Here is a 21580-nt window from a genome sequence, read left to right as displayed (position 1 = left end):
ATGTTTTAAAAAAATGTACTGTTGGTTGCCTAACATAATAGGAAATGTTTAGATTTAGCTGCGTACTATTGTAATGATTAATTCTGTCTGAAAAAAAAATGGGAGAGGAATTGTGGAAAAATTAAAGTAACTAAAAGAATACAGTACAGGAAGTGAATGTTAATGTTAAAGAAATAATTTTAAATAATAAAATGAATAAAATTATGTAATGAAAATAATAACGAAAAGGGGAAATAAAATATGTGACAACAAAATCTAATTGAACTTTATGTTGTTTTCGATGGACTAAAATAATTCAAGGAAATATACCATGATAGGCTTCCAGACGAAGTGGTTAGTGTGTGAGTGAATAATAGAATGAGAGCTAACTAATATAGGTCAAGTTGTGTGTTAATGTCAATATGTAACGGAAGAATCTAAATTGACTGAGTACCTGAGATAGCGAACTATGAGTTTGGATTCTGTAAGTGGTAGTGGAGTTAACAAACTGAACCAAGTGTGATATATTTTTAGTGCAAAAGTTTATAAACTTACGTCCCAGCTAGCAAGATAACGTTACCTTAACGTTAAATTTAGGTTTTTTTGTATTGTTACGTAACATCTATCAAATAATGACGTTACTGATACAAAAATTTTAATACGTATATTATACGTATGAATTTATTCGTTTGTGAAACGTAGCTCTTTGGTAGGTATAATACGTATGAATTTATTCGTCCCTTAAACGCGACTTTTTGGTAGGTAAGGCCACGTAAGGCAATCTCGTTTAGAGATGCATCAAGTCAAACTAGTTTGATTTTATTCAACAAACTTGACTTGACTTGAAAAACAAACTTTTTTTGTAAAAAAGTTTGACTTGACTTGATTTCGATATCTTTAGGTTTGATTTGAAATCAAACTTCTTCAAACAGTTTGAAGTTTGAATGTCATATTGGCAACGTGTTATTTCCAATTCTAATCGAGAGCGTGCGGATTTAGTTGTGACTTATTTGGATAGGTCTGAATCGTTATTCTGCTACTCCGCAAATTAGTTTGTAGTTCATATTTAGACGTCCATGTTTGGCTTGTTTATTACGTTCGTTTTGAAGTGTGTGGCTTTGGGAGATAATATCTGAATGTGGATATTTTTCGGTTCAGAACAAATTGAGTCTGATATTGAAGGTATTCCCACTGCAAAAATTAAGAGAAACAATCTGTAGTCGAAGCAGTATTAATTAGGAAAAATAAATATAGTGATTTATTTAATGTTGCGGCAGGTGATTTCAAAACAATGAAAATTGCAAAGTGCATACATACTTCTATTATGTAAAAATAAAGAACAGCGTTATAAAATCACAAACAGTGAACTAATTCTTTAAAAGGACAGCGTTATGCATAACTCAACCAAGCGCCATTTCTTTAAAATCGAGATAACAGCGGATTCTGGTGACACATAGCTAAAACTATCTTGGAAAAATCCCTTTTATTGTCACGTTAACGGTTACTAAGAAAAACAAAAATAAACCAAGCGACATTCTGTCTATTAAGGGTTTTTAGTTTTGCATAACAAGACTATATTCATAACTGCCATTCTTAACTGCCATTCATAACTACCATTGATAACTGCCATATATCCATAACTGCCATTCATAACAGTTTCGTAATTGTAGACTAAGCGCCGACTTTGGTCTGTTTATGCTAAACTAAGCTTTTGGCCAGAATAACAAGGGTTTTTAGTTTTGCATAACAAGACTATATTCATAACTGCTATTCTTAACTGCCATTCATAACTACCATTGATAACTGCCATATATCCATAACTGCCATTCATAACAGTTTCGCATTTGTAGACTAAGCGCCGACTTTGGTCTGTTTATGCTAAACTAAGCGTTTGGCCAGAATAACAGTTTTGTCCTCATTAATGTACACATTAATTTTGAAGTTTCCGTCAAAAAATGATGGAATTTTTTTAAAGTGAAAATGTTGTGTTTATATATATATATATATATATATATATATATATATATATATATATATATATATATATATATGTAATTAAATTGAAAAATACAAATAATCTTAATAAAATCTTTTTATTATGTCTAACGTGCTATGTACTCTAAGAATATACATAGTATAAGTCATAAAATGGACCTTTCGGGATTCATCTATATTTTGAATTTTGAATGTCTATTAATCATTTCTGTACTAAGAGTATAAATCAATAGCCTGTTTTTCATGTATAAATATTGATTTTATTCCAATAATACAATTTTTTTTTCAAAAGTCTGCTTTGTAACGTACAGGTCAACTTCTACTGTTAGTACCTTCTGCTTTCACTTACGCAGCTTGACTTATACTTTTAGTACACACCACATGTTATGGTTATGAGATTCTAGGGCGCTTGCATTGAAAAAATGTAGATAATCCAAATTTGACCATAAAATTTCAAGGAATTAACATCCTTAAAAAGGGGTTGGTACTTTGTTTTCTTCCTTTTTAACTTTCCTAAACCTTTTTTATGACTTTCGTTCTGTCGTTGAAGACGGTGCCGATGTTTATTGTTATCGGCTATAAAAGCAGAAAATTATAAAAATAGCTAGATCCCATTTAAACCAAAAACTGTTCATTTAGTATTTTTTTATTTAATTTTGTTGTGCCTGCTAAAAAATAGTTTACTGTGAAAGTGTCAGTGTTCTATTGTACATGATTTTTAAAAATGAGTAGAGGGAAACAAATACTAAAATTATTGGAACTAAAGGATGATTTATATGGCACTCAATGTATTATTAAATTTCTTATCTTAATTGCCAACGGACATGTCTATCTCAACAAAAAAGTATATAAAAACATTTACAAAAAATAAAATACAGGATCCTTTGTAAAAGGTATATTTAAAAGACCCTAATAATGGTTACATCACAAAACAAAACGTTTTCGGATTAACAAGTAATCCATCATCAGTGTTAAGCCAATAACATGCATGCGTGAGCCACCAAAAAGTTATGGGTAAGAACCCTTTAAAAGATATAGTTGACACTCAATTTTCAATATGTGAGGTTCATCCCTTTCATATCACATCCACGTGGGTTAGAGTCCTGTGTTGCCCTGGGTAATATTCAGGAATATTTGACATCTAACTATTTTAAACATAATATGTAGTATAATATAAGATCTTATACCTTTTAAAGCGTTTTTACCCATAACTTTTTGGTGGCTCACGCATGCATGTTAATGGCTTAACACTGATGATGGATTACTTGTTAATCCGAAAACGTTTTGTTTTGTGATGCAACCCTTATTAGGGTCTTTTAAATATACCTTTTACGAAGGATCCTGTATTTTTGTGATTTATGGTATACAGCCAGCTACAGGAATTTTATTTTCCTCGTGGATTGTTAAAAAATTATATCTACGAAATAAATTATTTTTCAAACTCTTTCAAACTAGTTTGACAAACAGTTTGAATTTTCAAACCTGTACGATTGACCAGTTTGACTTGACTTGAATTATTTGTCAGAAGGATTGACTTGAGTTTGACTTGAAATTAAGTAAAACTCAAGTCAAGTTCAAACATTCAAGTCAAACTTGTGCAACTCTAATCTCGTTTAAGACTGCAGCGCCATCGCGTATTTATTTCGAACTCGAACCTTTAAAATAGACATTAATACATAACCTTACATTTCCGTGCTTAAAATGTGTTTGCTTTAATTAAGTTATGGCAAAAAAATCAAATTATTATTGTTGTGTGCGTCAATGTGATTTTTGGATAAAGCGTAATAGTACCTAATAATTTATCGTTTCATTATTTCCCGCAAAAGAATAAACAAGAAGAATTATATTTAATGGCAGTTTAGTTCAAAAACGAAACGTATGGAAATATCTTCTAAAAATGGAAAAAGAGCCTAGTCCTTAGGTATATGAAAGTGTGCAGTTTACACTTTAAGAATGAAGATTACTTTAAGGGTATGTTTCTTCCTATCACATAAAAGTCAAATATATGTATAATAAATGTTTATTTCAAATATTTAATAAATGTGTCAACATCATGTATGTGGTTTTATTTTCACAATAATTTTAAGTCCTTTTTACATAGGTATTATTTATACCGAAAATTCAACTAGAAAGTGACGTTAAAAAGGTTACGTAGAAATAACGTAAAACTGTTACGTAACATCGCTGTGACTTTTATACGTATATTTTAGGTAAAATCTGATGTAACTTTTGACGTAATTTCTCCCAAAATGTTGACGTTTGTTTGACGTGATATATACGAACAGGGGTGACAGAGATGACCAAATGAATTAAGACATATGTAAAAAAGAACTAATATGAAATTAAATTAAGATAGCTGAGTAATGTGGGTTGCCTGATATGAAGGTGGAAAATGTAAACGAATGGTATATATACAATTATAAACTTAAATATTATGATGTGAAAAAATGTGAATGAATGTATGGTAGTCACTCTCTATTTCAGTCGCTCTCTTTATTATCGTATTCACACCTCCGTGTCAGATGCGCGAACGATACGTGTCTGACAGGCGCGTTTTGTTTTATCGTCTTGCAGAAAATTTTAAAGGTAAATATATTCAACGCGTATTATTGGTTATTATGCATGAATACAGACTTTTTATGTTATTGCGTATATGAATAGTATCTTTATTTTGATATTTTATGACCTTCTGTAATTAAAACATTACGACTTGAAAAAATATTGATACTAGTTTGAACTAATGTACAAATCCAAATATGGACAGTCGTTGTTGCCTAATTATGGAATAGTGGATTAAGTGTAAGTGGGCTCATTATGATTGTGCTGGTCCAGAGTTTCATACATGGATCTGTGATGTCTGCAAGTGAATTAAACTACTGCTTTAATTTTTCACAATTTTTTTATTTAAATTTATTTGATCTTAGATGTTTATGTCTATTTTTGTTATTGATATGTTGGTTTTTGCCTATATTCCATATATGGGTACCTATTCCTTATTTGGTTACTCATTTAGGATTTTGTTTTTTGTTCGATTTTTTTTGTTAATTAATATATTTAATAGAACACTTTTAATTACTACATAAAAATGTATGACTGATGTGTCATAACATTAAATTGTTTTCATTTCTATAAAGGTATTATTTTATATCCCCAAAACAAAATGGTATTCCATAATTGGCGACTTTCCCCTAACAGTCACAATTTTAACCTTTTTTGTTCTAATCTAACGTGGAAATACTTCATTCTAGGCACTGAAGATGTTCTGAATTAGAACGAAATCGTTTTGCAAGACATTTTATGAAGTTTTTTAATAAATGATTTTATAGCAGTATACAACTTGAGGCTTTTACTTCTGTATGAGCTTTTTATTCAAAACAATTTGCGTATGTGCTCAAGAAAATTAACAAATGTAGATATCACTTATTTATCGTTTTTTTGCAGTATTTTTTGTTTAATGTTGTTACTTGTGTTTAAAAGTTACTTCGTTAAAAATTATAAGTCTGTTAAACAGATAATAATAATGATATTATATTCAGTATTGCATGAGCCACTTTTGATAATAATCTTTCGTAAATTTTTCGTTGGGGGATAAAGGGGTAGAATGCGAAAGCATGGAGTTGATAGTTTACCCCAATTAGCCTCTTCTACTAAAATCCTACTCTCATCTTCACGTTTGTGTCCCCTGTTAACCGAGAAACCCAATCTGGAGATCCGGTATCCAACCCCGGGTGGAAAGTTTGGTCGGGAGCTGACGAGAGCGGGTGAAATGGCCCCCGAAAAGGGGGTTAGGCGTTGGGTTAACTACCCAACCCCGTAAAAACCCATATTTACGAAATCTAAAGTTAAAAATGCCGGACGGAAATCTCAACGACGACCTATGCAAAGAAATAAGGACAACGATCTTAAAGTATTTACCTGGAACGTTCACACACTCAACGAACCTGGAAACATCCGCAAACTGTGCGACCCAAAGCATAATATAACTCCGATATTACTGCGATACAAGAAGTACGATGGACAGGCCATAGCATAATCCAAAAAAAAAACTAGAACATATACTTTAGTTGCCACAAAACTAGACATGATTTTGAGAAAGCCTTTATAGTTAATAATAAAGTCAAGCACTTGGTTATAGATTTTAAGCCGATTAATCCACGAATGAGCTGCTTAAGGATCAGTGGCAAGTTTTTTAATATTAGACTTATTAATGTACATGCCCCAACAGAGGACAAGGAAGACGAAGAAAAAGATGAGTTCTATGATGAATTAGAAAGAACATATGACAGTTGTCCCAGAAATGACATTAAAATAGTAATCGGTGATCGGAACGCAAAAATCGGAAGGGAAGAAATATATCTACCGCACATCGGTAAATATAGTCTCCATAATAATACCAATTCGAATGAACACCGAGCAGTCACCTTCGCAGCCGCAAAGAACATGATCGTAGGAAGCACATGTTTTCTACACAAAAAAATGCATATGGGGACTTGGACCTCGCCCGATGGATTAACGAACAACCAAATTGATCATGTGATCATAGATGATAGACACTTTTCAAACCTAATGGATGTCCGCACCTATCGAGGCGCCAATATTAATTCAGATCACTTTCTAGTTGGCACAAGAATTCGACCTAGAATCTCAAACGCGAAGAAGTAAATAAGTACCAGAACAACGCGCCTTAATATTGAACTCCTCAACAACCAGCGAACAATGGGAAATGTGTAAAAATAATATTAAAGACGCAACAAATAATATTCTAGAACCAGAAAAACCACCATCACGCAATTACTGGTTCGATGCTGAGTGTGAGGACATTACAAGAAGAAAGAACTAAACTGATGCAGCAAATAAGAACCCGAGAAACACAACAAAAATATAAAGACCTTAGAAGAGAAAAGATGTGCATTTGTAGAAGAAAAGAGCGAATATATGAAAATAGAATACTGGAAGAACTTGATACATTAAAACAGGAAAATTAAACAAGAAAAATCTATAAAACTCTGAATAATGCAAGAAAGGAATTCAAACCAAGGCTAAAACTATATAAAGATAAGGAGGGGCATATACTCAATACAAAAGAAGAAATATTGAAAAGGTGGGTGGAACACTATAAAGAACTACTTATTATCGAAGTAGAAGATCCAAATAAACCACCCCTAGGAGCAAACAACAATACATCATTAGAGCCTCCATCAATTCAAGAAGTACGGGATGCAATAAAACACCTAAAAAATAATAAATCTCCAGGAAGGGATGGTATACCCGCGAAACTTAGCCAGTGTATGGAGGTGCTACTCTGGCTAATCAAATATATAAAAAAAAGAATGTGTGTGTACTTTGTACGCATGTAAGGAGTTATACTTCTATTATAATATAATTTCAACGAAATAAATATACCTACTTAAGAGTTACAATACAAAAAATTAACAATAATTACCAAAAATGAACCAAAACTTAACAATTCCAAATATTAAAAAAAAAGAAAAAAATATGAATCGTCTGGGATTTGAACCAATCTCGCGATTTTTTGATCTCTGGTCCAATGCTCTCTACCAACAAGGCCATCAAACCGCAGCAATTTACCTTTCAGATATACATAATTATATATCACGGTGACAAGTGAAATATAAAAATAGACGTTTTATTATTTTACGCCCAAGGAAGACAAATCCAAAGACACAAAATTATAATAAAAAACCTTTTAAACCACCTTTTTCAAATTGCGCAAGTTGTATTATTAATATTAATTATAAAAAAATGAAATATAAATATTTTGACGTTTCACAATTTGACAATTCACTTTTAACTGCAGTGCCTTAAAAATTTTAAAGCACTAGTGCCTTAAAGTAGCATTTTTAATGCTCCTATGGAGTCCTAAAAATTGCATTTTTAACACGTTTGTAGAAAAATATATTTAAAACACAAATATATTATTTCCACACCTTTTCTGGACTGATACATACATAAATTAAAACATTTTGAAGTTTAACTTTAAAAATATAATATGAAAACTATTTAAAAAGGCAGTATAACTATTAACTAACCTTTGTTGTTTCTCTTCCCACAAATTTTAAAACGCAACAACCATACATACCCAAACCGTCAACCGTCCAAACCACAGCTGCGCTACAGCTGCCATATTGGATAATTTTTGACATGTCATTTGAACATCCAATCAGAACAAAGTTATAATGCGCATGCGCCGGGATCGTAGGTTTTAACATATAAAAATTCACCCTCATATCGCGTAAAGACGTATAACTTCAATAATACTGAGAGCCTGGAATGAGGAAGAAATCCCGGAAGAGTGGTGTATTGGAATTATTTGCCCGCTACACAAAAAGGGTAATCAATTGGAATGTAGAAATTATAGGGGAATAACCCTCCCTAATACAGCCTACAAAATATTTTAGAGTATCGAAAATATTTTGTAGGCTGTATTAAGTGTAATTTTTTGTATTATATAGTCGCCTAAGTGCACATTCAGAGGAGCTTTTTGGAGAATATCAAAGTTGTTTTAGGCCTGGTCGATCAACAACAGACCAGATCTTTGTGCTAAGGCAAATACTGGAAAAAGCCAATGAATTCAATATCGACACATACCATCTTTTCGTAGATTTTAAATCGGACTATGATAGTGTTCTAAGAAATAAATTGTATGAAGCTATGGATAAATTCCACATCCCTGATAAACTGATAAGATTGGTTAAGGCTACAATGTACAAAGTTGTTTGCAAAATCCAAATACAGGGCGAACAATTACAGGCTTTTAAAACGCATGTTGGGCTGCGAGAGGGAGATGCGTTGGCGTGTCTCCTCTTCAATATAGCTCTGGAAAGGCGGCCAGAGATGCCTGAATAGAGAAAAGAGAAAATATTTTTAATTAATCATCCCAAATTTTGGCATATGCAGATGACGTGGATCTAGTTGCCCGCACAACACGCAAGCTAGAAGAAATATATACCACCTTATCAAATGCCTCAAAAAATATGGGCCTGCAATTAAACGAGGAGAAAACTAAGATGATGGCATCAACACCCAACAATAGAACCAGAAACATCGGTCACAAATTGACGGTTGAAAATTATACCTTTGAAGTGGTGGACAAATTCACATACTTAGGCTACCTGATCACCAAGGAGAACGTCATGACGGAAGGAATCAAGCGAAGGATAATCCTAGCAAACAAATGCTATTTTGGACTGAGTAGATACATGAGAAGCAGAAACTTAAGCCAAAAAACAAAAATAACCATATACAAAACCCTTATACAACCAGTGTTAACATATGGATCAGAGGCATGGACTATCTCAAAGGCAGATGAAAACCTTCTGTTATATTTGAACGAAGGATCCTGAGAGGAATATTCGGTGGCATCTGTGAAAATGGTGTTTGAAGGAGGAGGTACAACTACGAGGTACACCACAGATATAAACAAAAATTTGGTGATAAAGACGTAGTATCTCTTATAAGATTAGGAAGACTAAGATGGACAGGACATCTAGCAAGATCACATCAGAATAACCTTCCTAGCAGAATCCTTATGTCACAACCTGTGGGAAGTAGAAATAGGGGTAGACCAAAACTTAGATGGAAGGATGGTGTAGATGAGGATGAGAGAAAAATAGGCGCAGCAAACTGGCAACGGTTGGTAATGGATAGGACTGACTGGCGTAATAGACTTGGGAAGGTCGACACTCTTGGATAGGGCTGTAGCATCATTGATGATGATGAAATTTTTCGTTGTTTTATCTGTATAGTGCCACAGCTCAAAAAAATAGGTTTTTAAATATTTTTAGAAGAATTAATTGATTATTTTGTAGAGCTTCAAAAACGTTTGTAACTAACTAAAATAGTTATCATAATAATTTTAACCGTTTTTGAATTAATCCCGGAAGAGTTCTAGCACTAATTTTAAACGTAGTTTTCTCGATACTTTACTTTTTTGACTTATGTCATTGTTTGAGCGGAGATGCGATATTATTGTTTATTAAACAAGGGAAAATTGTTAAAATAGGAAGGATATAGGAATCGATAAAACTAAAAAGGGGGATCAACGCAACGTGTAACAGCGTTCTTTTCCTCAAAATTTATGATTTATGATCCTTGCGCTAGTACCGAACCATGTATAGTCCAAGAGCTGGGAGCGGATTTTGCTTGTGATAAGTAATATGGAAAAACTGTACGGGGATATGTTGAATTAGTTGTGTACATGACTTTCGCCAACGGCCGGAAACCAGAGTGGGGGATGAGGGTAGTTATAAGGGATCAAAGTCGCGATTTTTATTTTTTTTGTGACGCTCATGATTGAGATGTTGCACCAAAATTTGGAATTAAGTAGGTCATGACGAAACTAAGTAAAATATCAAGGGTTGACCCCCTTATAACTACTTTCGTCCCCACTCTGGTTTCCGCCTCTGGGGATTTTACTTAGTTATGTCATGGTCTACTTATTCCCAAATTTTGGTGCAGTATCTCAATCACGAACGTCACAGAAACCCTTATAATTTTTATCTTCACCTCTGCCTACTTATTCCCAAATTTTGGTGCACTCTCTCGATCATGAGCCTCAAAAACAAATAACAAAAACCGCGAATTTGACCCCTTATAACTACTCTCGTCCCCCACTCTGGTTTCCGCCTCTGGGGATTTTACTTAGTTATGTCAAGGTTTGCTTCTTCACGTGCCACTCCTAGTGGAGATTGGAAATCTTCATGGTGGTCTTGGTCTTCTTCTTCTTCTTAAAGTGCTGTCTCCTCAATGGAGATTGGCTACGAGAATTGCAAACTCTTCTCTGTCTTCAGCTGTTCTTATTAGTTGTTAAAAGTTTAGCCCTGTCCATTGTCGGATGTTTCTGAGCCACGATAGTATTTTTCTTTCTAGTCCTGTCCTTCCCTCGATATTTTCTTTCACTATAAGTTGAGCATATTAGTACTTATTATTTCTCAGTATGTGGCCCAGGTATGATGTTTTTCTAACTTTCACTGCGTTGAAAAGTTCTCTTGCCTTGTCTATTCTATGCAGCACTTCTTCGTTTGAGGTATGCGATGTCCACGAAATTTTAAGAATTCTCCGGTAGATCCACATTTCAAAGGCCTCCAACTTATTAATGGGTTAATGTCTCAACTGCATAGTGAAGAGTCGACCAGACGTAGCATTTGGATAAACGTAGTCGAATTTCGAGTTTTATTCGGTCATGGTCTACTTATTCCCAATTTAGGTGCACTATCTCAGTCTCGAACATCAAAGAAAACCCCCTATAATTTTTATATTCACCCGTGCCCCACCCCTTTGTCGGCCACGCAGCGTTCCACCCTTGGAGAGTTTACTTAGTTACGTCATGACCTACTTATTCTCAAATTTTGGTGCACTCGATCATGAGCGTCACAAAGAAAAATAAAAACCGCGACTTTGACCCTTTATAACTACTCTCGTCCCACACTCTGATTTCCGCCCGTTGGGAAAAGTCATGTCCACAACTAATTCAACATACGCCCGTATAGTTTTTCCATATTACTTATCACGAGCAAAATCCGCTTCTATCTCTCCGACTATTATTTATAGCCGGCTTGGAGTGACTTAAAGTCTCAAAATGAACAATGAACATGGCTCAAAGGAAGTCAGAAACTGTATTAGACTAAAATTACTTTCTTATTAAATTTTTACTGCCGTACCATTAGTTAAACACAATGTTTTAAAAACTATTTACCTCTTATTATTTTTTCGATAAACTTTTATCGAGATTCAGCTTTCGGAACTAGAACTCGGAGATGAACAAGTTGAATCGGTTTCAGAATGTTCAATATTAAGCTTCTCTTCGCTATCTCTATCGCTTTCCATTCTGCAAAATAATTAAAAAAAAAAACAGATAAAGTGAAACTTTTTGAATATAGAAATTTATCTATAAATCTAAAGTAAAAATTACTTATTTTACGATCAAAAATAATAAATAAAAAAAGTGTGTGTCCTTTGTACGCACGTAAGAAGTTATACTTCTATTTTTATGATTTCAACGAAGCGAATAGATTTTAAACATTTTAATAATTGTATTTTTATTTAAATATTAAACTAATTTTTTCTACAATCGTGTTAAAAATGCAATTTTTGGCACTCCATACGAGCATTAAAAATGCTACCTTAAGGCACTAGTGCTTTAAAACTTTTATGGCACTGCAATTCATATTGACCGTATAGGCAATTTTGATGTAATGTCAAAAAAATATAAAAATGGAATGTCAGTCAAGTTCAAGTAAAAGTTTTTGTAGATATTGTCCTGTAATTACGTTTGCAGAAAAAATATTGTATGATATGCTTGTTAAAAAGTACATTTTTAAGGCACTCATGTGAATTGCAGAACTCGCTGTCGCTCATTCTGCAAACTTTCACATGAGTGTCTTAAACGTGTACTTTTAACACTTATATCATAAATAACTATTAATACTTAAAATAATACCAAAAATAATACCTTAAAATACTAGCCTTTCGAATTTCTGAAATATTTCGTCAAATTTTAAAATCATTAAAAATGGTAAATTGTCGATAAATACTGTTAATCCGTCATTTTTTGACGAACTGAAGCGCCCCAGCTATTGATTTTCCTAGAGGAATCCTAGAAAATCTAAAAAACGTCAGATTTTCTACACTACACAATTTTAATAGAAGTATAACTTGTAACGTGCGTACAAAGTACACACACATTCTTTTTTTCTATATTAATTAGTCCAAAAAATATATAAAAACTATTTAAAAAGTCAGTAGAATTATAAACTAAATTTTGTCCCTGTTCTCACAACTTTTAAAATAAAACTTAACAACCATAGAATCATAATAATAAAAATGACAGCACGTTCTTTAACCACAGCCGAAATATTGCATAATTTTTGACATGTCATCGAGATACCCAATCAGAGCTAACATATAATGTATATGCGCCTGGCACCAACAATTTTGCTGAATTTGCGTACATTTACATTCACTCCCAATCATGCCTAAAGAAGTAATAACTTCAAAAATATTTACAAAATAATATACTTACAATATGCAACTAAAAAACACTGCATAAATCGATGTATGCAAAGAAAAAGCATGTCTGATCCTGTTTGTTTATGTTTGTTTTGTTATATACGCATGCAGGCGCATGCCACTGGCGCACACTCTCAATTACAGCATACAACAAATACACTAAAAACTGCGATTCGGTGAATGCGCCCATAAGAAACAACATGTGCGCCTCCACCAAAAGCTAAGGGCCAATCTGTTTTTGACACTTTCTGTGGTGTAGGCTCATAGGATCGTGACGTATGAAGGGTAGTTGGAAAGGAAGGGGATAGTGAATACAAAGACATATAAAAATTAAACATAGCGGCGTCGGCGTTGTCAAAACGGCATTACATCATACCTTCGCTGTTATTGGTACGATTGTTACGTTTAAGGCGTTACATGAAATGGGAGGGGATATCGAGGCTAACAGAGAAAAATCCAAACACAACGGTGTTGTAAAAATAGCAGTATATCATATCTTCGATGTTACGGATACAATATTGGCGGACGGGACGTTAAAGGAAACGGGAGTGGATATCCAATACAAACACAATCGCATTGCCAAAAGGACACTATATCGTATCTCCATGGTTATTGGTATGATTTTAACGTTCGAGAGGTTAAATGAAAGAGGGGGTAGCGAATATTTACCTCTTCTTCTTCTTTCTCATAATCCTTCAGGGCGTCGGATGTCGAGTTCCGCCTTTTATCCATTTCTTCCAAGCGCTTCTATTGGTGGCCAGGTTCTTCATATCACTCATACGCATGTGTCTCCGTTCACCTATATCCTGGATCTGGTCCATCCATGTCTTCCTCGGCCTTCCCTTTTTTCTTTTGTTTTCCATTTTGGCTTCATGTACCTTCTTTGTAAGCCTCTTTTGCTTCATTCGTTGTATGTGTCCAAACCAGCTTAATTGTTTGTTTTCGATCTTCTTCATTATCGGTTCTTGTTCCAGCTCCCTTCTTATATCTTCATTTCTGAATATATCAAACTTCGTAACTCCAGATATTCTTCTCATAGATTTCATTTCGGTCGCGTTTATCATTGATTCATGTTTATTTTGCACAATCCATGTTTCCGTCCCGTATGTCATTATCGGATTTGCTATGCTGTTATATACTCTGAGTTTAGTTTTGTTGTTTATTTCTGACTTGCATTATTTAAAATCTGAAAAAAAAATTCTGAAAAATTGCATTATTTAAAGAGTAATACACGTTAGTTGCCTTCAGTTTATTAATTATTGCTTATTAAGTCCGTTTTCCCATCATCTGTTATTATATTTCCCAAATATTTAAAAGTAGATACGTGTTCTATTACTTGTTCCCTTACTATTATATTAGTATTCCTTTCTTTTTCCTCATCTTCATTTATTATCATGAGTTTTGTTTTGTGGGGATTCACTTCCGTTTTTAAATTCTCTTTTTGCCAAATATCTATTAGTTTCTGCAAAAGCCAGTTTTTATCGAGATACGGCTTCTTTTTAATATGTTTCAAAGTATACCTATACAAAGAAAAGTAAAATAAAAATAAATTTTTATATTATTACCATACAGTTACCATAATATTATTACCATTATACATACAATTTTACTTAACCATGTTATATGTTGGATTTTAAAAATTTTCAAAATATCTGGATAAAAACTGGCTTATCGAAAAAGTACTAGGAGACAAAAGAGTATTTATTTAGCTAATGGTATCACAATAATAATTCAATTGGAACGTACACAAATATTTGGGGGGTTTAAGGGAACAAAACCTACATAAAATTTTTATGGGGTTCACAAATTTCACTTTAATTTTTTTAAGATGTTACTGCCTTAGGAAAGCCACATGTCTATTTTGAATAAAAAATCTCTGATACATGATAAAGTTACAAGTTGATAAAGTTACAAAATTATTGAATGATTGTCATTTTGTAATTTTAAAGGACTATAACTTTTTTATGTGCACATTTGTAAGGTTGAGTTAGGTTTAATCGAACTAGTGGTGATCCCACAATATGTGATTTAATTTATGGCTTGCCTTTTTGTTACACCCTAGATATTCATAAAAGAAGGCAAATATTAATCATCTTAGGTGGTACTAAACTAAAACAACAATATTGTTGAAATTTAAAAAATTTTAAAGTAACATATTTTCTTCAGGTGCAATTAGAAGCATATGTGAATGGAAACCAGCGGTTATTTTGGGAAGTTTGACGTACAGCACTTACATTTTCCATTATGTCATAGTGTTCTCTCGAACAGCAGCAGCTACTCAGCCATTCTACATGTCAGACTACATAGTTGTAAGTGGTTTTGCTGACATTTGAAATGGTATTTTTCAGTTTCATCATATACAGGATGTTTCATTAAGAATTGTCCATAAATGTAAATTTAAAGACACATACCCTAACTTGTTTCATTTAATTTGTATAAGTGGCATATAAAGCGTCTTTATAAAGCATACTTGTTCGGATTACACTCTAACTGTGATCGAACAAAGGTGACATTTTGGCATAAATTGGTAGTTTATTTTTGACAGTTGCGGTATTGACACTTCAGATTTGTTTTTATTTTTTACTGTAAGTATTTGTTTTATTATATTTATTGTTTTTATTCTTTAGTTTCACGTAAGAATATAACTTATTTCTCGATCTCTATTTCTAATGTTTTGTTTGTTAATATTTTTAACATTAATTTGTTTTGTTAGATAATCCACTTCTGCAATAATTAAATGATATATTGATTTAAACTGGATTCAGAATTATCTTAAACTTTGGCAACAATGTCAACTTAGATCACTGACGTAGATAATGACGTGCAACGGCATCTATGTTGTACTGACTGTATGTTAGGGAAAGAAAGGCCCTCTACTCACAATCCTTTAAATTGGTTTGATTACATTTAAAGTAAGATGGTGCGACCAATTTCGCTGTTTACAAGTTATGCAGCATCGTCAGAAAATTTAAAGGATTGTACCGGGTGTCCCAGTAAGAATGGCTCTCGGCCATATCTCAGGAACCGTTTATAGTACAGCTTTGAGAAAAAAATATTTATAACAACAGTTACCTCGGGAAAAGCCTGGCAATTATTTTCATAATTGTAGGTCCACCGCTAGAGGGCGTAATTGAATATCAAAAGTTAAAAAATCAAAATTTTACAAAATTTGCTAAATGAAAGTGCACTGGAAATCCAATTAGCATATTTTTTATAAAATTTTGCGTATATTTGATTTTACAAGTTTAAGTCTACCTTTGTAAATAAGAAGTGGGGGTGAGTGGGAACCTTGTTATTAAAAAATGGCTCTAAGTTAATGGTAAATCGAATTTTGCAAACTTGGCCTAGTTGAAAACAGCTCTTTTTTGTCAGTGTAAGAGTTATAATTTCGAAAAAGTCTGTCTAATAAGTAATATGCCAGCTAGTAAACGTTATTTAATTATTTTCAGAAATCTGGTTTTCTTTGGAAATTATGTATTTCTGTATTACAGAATTAGATCAAATTAGCAACAGAATAGCGAAAACCGCATGTCGATACCTTTTTTCTATCTCGAGATATCTTAAGAAACGTGTCAATTTGAAACATTACTGTTACTGTCACCGGTAAACGAAGTTCGGGAAAGCTAGTATGCTGTGAAAAAAACAAAGAAACATTTTTCAGATGTCAACGTATATGATCAAATAAAACAACAATAAGACAAACAGCACTATAAAATATAACAAAAAAATAGAAACAACTACTTAGTTGCGACTTAAATGTTCAAATTTTTGCCCATAATTTTTGATGCAAGCATTTACTCTTTCAAGAGTAGACAGCAGTCTCAATTTTTGCTCTCGAAACGCTTTGAATGGCATTTCGTATTCTCTGGATTATGTTTTCTCGAGTAGTGGGCCTAATTGCAAAAACAAGGTCTTTAATCCGTCCCCATACTGGATAACTGGACCGACTGGACCGATAACTGGTCAGATAACTAGACCCTTTATTTTCGATAATGCTATTACTGGTGAACGCTATCTATTTTTTTTTTATTTTTTTTTTAGAGATGACCTGCCTCTTCTTCTGGAGGATGTACCGCTAGCAGTTCGTAGGTCCATGTTGTTTCAGCACACGTTGTCCTGCGCATTTCTCCAGATTAGTTAGAGATTTTTTAGATACGTCATAACGTGACAGATGGATAGGACGTGGAAGCCTATTTTAACAGATTTGAACAGATTTAACTGTTTTAGACTTTTTATTTGTGGGGACGGATTAGAGACCTTGTTTTTTCTGCTAGCTAGGCCGTCCACTGGAGAAAACATGATCCAGAGAATACGAAATGCCATTCAAAGCATTTCGAGAGCAGAAATTGAGATTGCTGTTCAATCTACTCTTGAAAGAGTAAATGCTTGCATCGAAAATGATGGGCAATAATTTGAACATTTAGGTTGTCACTAAGTAAGTAGATGTTTTAATTAATCATTGTTGTTTTAATTTATTATATAGGAACGTTTACATTTGGAAAATGTTTCTTTGTTTTTTCCATAACACACTACTCTTCCTTAACTTCGTTTACCGGTGACAGTAACAGTTATGTTTAAAATTTACACGTTTCTTCAGATATCTCGTGATAGAAAAAAGGTATTGACATGCGGTTTTCGCTGTTCTATAGCTAATTTGGTCTAATTTTGTAATACAGCATTAAAAATGCATACTTGCATTTAATATTTTCCAAAGAAAACTAGATTTCTGAAAATAATTAAATAACGCCTCCTAGTTGGCACATTCCTTATTAGGATGTTTCGGAAATATAACTCTTATATTAACGAAGAACTATTTTCAACAAGACCAAGTTTTTAAAATTCGATTTAGCAGAACCGGACTTACAGCCAATTTTTCATAACAAGGCATCCAATCATTCAACCTCTTATTTGCAAAGGTAGACTTAAACTTGTGAAATCAAATATGCGCAGAATTTTATGAAGAATCCGATGATGTGATTTTCAGTGCACTTTCATTGGGCAAATTTTGTGAAATTTTGATTTTTAATTTTTGATATTCAATTACGCCCTCTAGTGGTGGACCTACAATTATGAAAATAATTTCCAGGCTTTTCTCGAGGCAACTTTTGTTATAAATATATTTTTCTCCAAAGCTGTACTATAAACGGTTCATGGGATAGGGCTGAGAGCAATTCTTACTGGGACACCCGGTAGCATCTAAACATTCCGTATATGTATTTGGAACCTAGGGGTTTTCTATTGGTTCGTTGCAGCACGCGGTCATATTTTAACCAATAGGCGGCGAGGTCCCAAACGTATATACGGAATGTTAAATATTCGTACACCGAAAAAGATAAGTTTTTATTAGAGTCTGTTAAAACGAGATTAATTTTAAAATACTTGTTACTGTAGTATTAAATAAAAATAAAACAATTATAGTATTTGAAATGTTATTTGGTGCGAAATTCACATACGGTATGTTAAATATTCGTAGAACAAAAAGACGATTTTTATTAAAGCCAACTAAAATGTGACTGGTCTTTAATAGTATATTATGCAACCAGCATTTAATGATGGTCATTATGAAGCGAGTATAAGGGATACGAAACGAGCCGCCTAGCGGCGAGTACGAGCTTCATAATGATAATTAAATGCAAGTTGTTTACACGATTTTTTCTATGATCATTCACAACAAAAAATATATTCAAATTTTGTAACATAAATAAATTCAATAGTTCGAATTTAATAGTTTGAATTCAATAGTTTGAATTCAATAAATTCAAACTGTCAGACTGACAAACTACTTAATTTGTTTGCGTTACAAAATTAATAAAGTTGAATATATTTTTTGTGAACGATCATAGAAAAAGTCATGTATACAACTTACATTTAATTATCATTATGAAGCTCGTACTCTATACGAATCTCGCCGCTAGGCGGCTCGTTTCGTATCCCTTATACTCGCTTCATATTGACCATCCTTAAATGCTCGTTGTATAATATACTATTAAAAACCAGTCTCATTTTAACTGGCTTTAATAAAAATCGTCTTTTTTTTTCTACGAATATTTAACATACCGTATATGAATTTCGCACCAAATAACATTCCAAATACTATAATTGTTTTATTTTTATTTAATAATACAATAACAAGTGTTTTAAAATTAATCTCCTTTTAACAGACTGTAATAAAAACTTATCTTTTTCGGTGAACGAATATTTAACATTATGAATTTGGAACCGAATAACATTCCGTATATGCGTTTGGGACCTCGACGACTATTGGTTAAAATATGACCGCGTGCTGCAACGAACCAATAGAAAACTTTTATGTTCCAAATACATATACGGAATGTTTAGATGCCACCCGGTACGTCAATTTAATGGGTTATGAGTAGAGGACCTTTCTTCCCCTAACATACACAAATTTCTGCTAATTTCTTTTTTTTTTGTTTAGATAAAATCATTTATAAGAGATGCAACTCTTTCGTTTCTTTGTGGTTTGGTAGCATATATTTTTGTGGAATTGCCTGCTACAAATATGCAAAACATGTGTATACCTCAAGTAAGATGGAAGAGACTACCAGTTAAATCACGCAAAACTAATTAAATATGCAGTATACTATAAAAAAATTATAATAAATAACATTTTATTGTTTTATTTATTTTATTCCCTTTTCTTTTTTTCAATAATATCGGCTGTACATGTATTTCCTTTATAGTATTTTATATGTTCTTAAGGGCGTAGACGCAAAATTTTGCGTCAATATGTTTTAAATTCGAATTCTGAGAAAACTAATAAGTATTTAGAAAAAATTAAACGCAGAATGAATATCATGAGTATTATGGCAAGAAGCATTAAATACTGATACTGCTGAAATTTGGGAAAAAAGTGCGGAAATTTGAAAAGTTAAATGTTGGTTGCATGTAGTCGTGTACATGACTTTCCCACACGGGCGGACACCTGAGCGGGGAATGAGGGTAGTATAAGGGGTCAAAGTCGCGGTTTTTATTATTTTTTTTGTGACGCTCATGATCGAGATGCACCAAAATTTGGGAATAAGTAGGTTATGACGTAACTAAGCAAAATCTTGGGCGAAACGCTACGTAAGGGACAAACGGGTGGGGGCAAGGGTGAATATAAAATTTATAAAGGGTTTTTTGTGACGTTCGTGATCGAGATAGTGCACCACAATTTCTGAATAAGTAGATAATGACGTAACTGACTAAAATCTCCAGGGGCAGACAAGGGTGAATACGTAAAATTTTTGGGTGATGCTCGTCATGGAAAGTAATGTCCGCAACTTGCTAAATTAATTCATTTGGATGTATAGAATCAAAATCCAAAAGGGCGGGTCAATCCCACCCTAGGTGGAGTAATTTTTTTTAATGGGGTCACAATATGTTTATAAAAAATGTATAGAAAAAAAATGAAATTTTCCTATATTTTTCAAACATTTTCTATAACATTGATTTATCTACTCTATGTCATATTATGTATAAGTTTCTAGTTTGTGCAAACTGTCATTATAGATAGCAGTGCCTGAATGATTTAAAGTGTGCGTGAAGTAACAATGTATTTTAAATGGGATTTACGTTTTCGCACGGTTTTTGGTACACTTTCATATATGTAATCAAATATCCTTAACTTTCGCGTTGTCATGGTGATGACATAATGAGCAATAAATTACAACAAATATTTTGACAGTTTTGTGGTTTGAAAGTAGTTAGAATTTTTAAATGTCAAAATTCTAAAAATTGTAGAGTAGAAATGAATTCCAGTGACGAAGAGTTACAGTTTTTTTATTTGTTTATCGTAGATAAAATATTGTATAAAACTCTGCGTGAAGTATATCCACCCTTGCCCCCACCCGGTGCTGTACATTCGAAGATAAGATTAATAAATTTACTGATCTAATTTCTAAGTTGTCAGACAGATTTCTATCGATTGAGGAGCGTCTTGAGGTCTTGGAACAGTCTTCGAAAACTAGCCCAATTGAGTTCGAGCACTGTATTCAGGAATCAATTGCTCGTCATCAGAAATCGTTTAACCTAATTTTGTATAATCTACCAGAACCAGAAGGTGATGATAAGGAGGCGGAGGATGTATCCACAGTTTCCACGATTATAGAGACAATAAAACCGCGAAATCCTTCATTTGCGTCCGTTTTTAGAATTGGAAAAGTTAGCAATAATAAGTCTAGGCCAGTAAACTTTAAATTTTTCGATAATGATAGTCCTTTGTTTATGTTACGAAGTAAGAGGAGGTTGCTAGGTACTCAATTTTCTAGAGTTGTTTTTAAGGATGATTTAACTAAGTATCAGATTAACTATTTACATAAAGTGCGAGAGGAACTGGAAAAACGAAAAATACTAGATAAGGATCTAACAATAAGGTATATTAATAAGGTTCCAACCATTGTTAGTACTAACTAACAACCCACCGCAAAAAACGAATAACGTTGACAACAATAAATATTTTTTATATTTAACTAGTATTGCTTCCTTACATGCTAAGTTTTCTGATGTTTTGTCATTTTCATTTTCTAATCCCAATATTCATATTTTTGCTGCAACAGAATCCTGGTTAAGTTCCAGA

General features: G+C 33.0%; 1 protein-coding gene across 1 annotated transcript in view; it reads left to right on the top strand.

The window, feature by feature from the left end:
• LOC126892390 (O-acyltransferase like protein-like) overlaps positions 1–19609 on the top strand; it is a 112030-nt gene extending 92421 nt beyond the window's left edge. The window contains exons 11-12 of the mRNA XM_050661908.1: positions 15169–15311; positions 19439–19609. Coding sequence (XP_050517865.1) covers positions 15169–15311; positions 19439–19591 — 296 coding nt within the window. The 3' untranslated portion in view covers positions 19592–19609. The remainder of the gene's footprint in view (positions 1–15168; positions 15312–19438) is intronic.
• Positions 19610–21580: the final 1971 nt, after the last annotated feature.

The sequence above is a fragment of the Diabrotica virgifera genome, chromosome 9 (genome assembly GCF_917563875.1).
Source record: "Diabrotica virgifera virgifera chromosome 9, PGI_DIABVI_V3a".
NCBI classification, from domain to species: Eukaryota; Metazoa; Arthropoda; class Insecta; order Coleoptera; family Chrysomelidae; genus Diabrotica; species Diabrotica virgifera.
The sequence above is the reverse complement of the archived record's forward strand: the minus strand, read 5'-3'. Positions and strand labels throughout refer to the sequence as shown.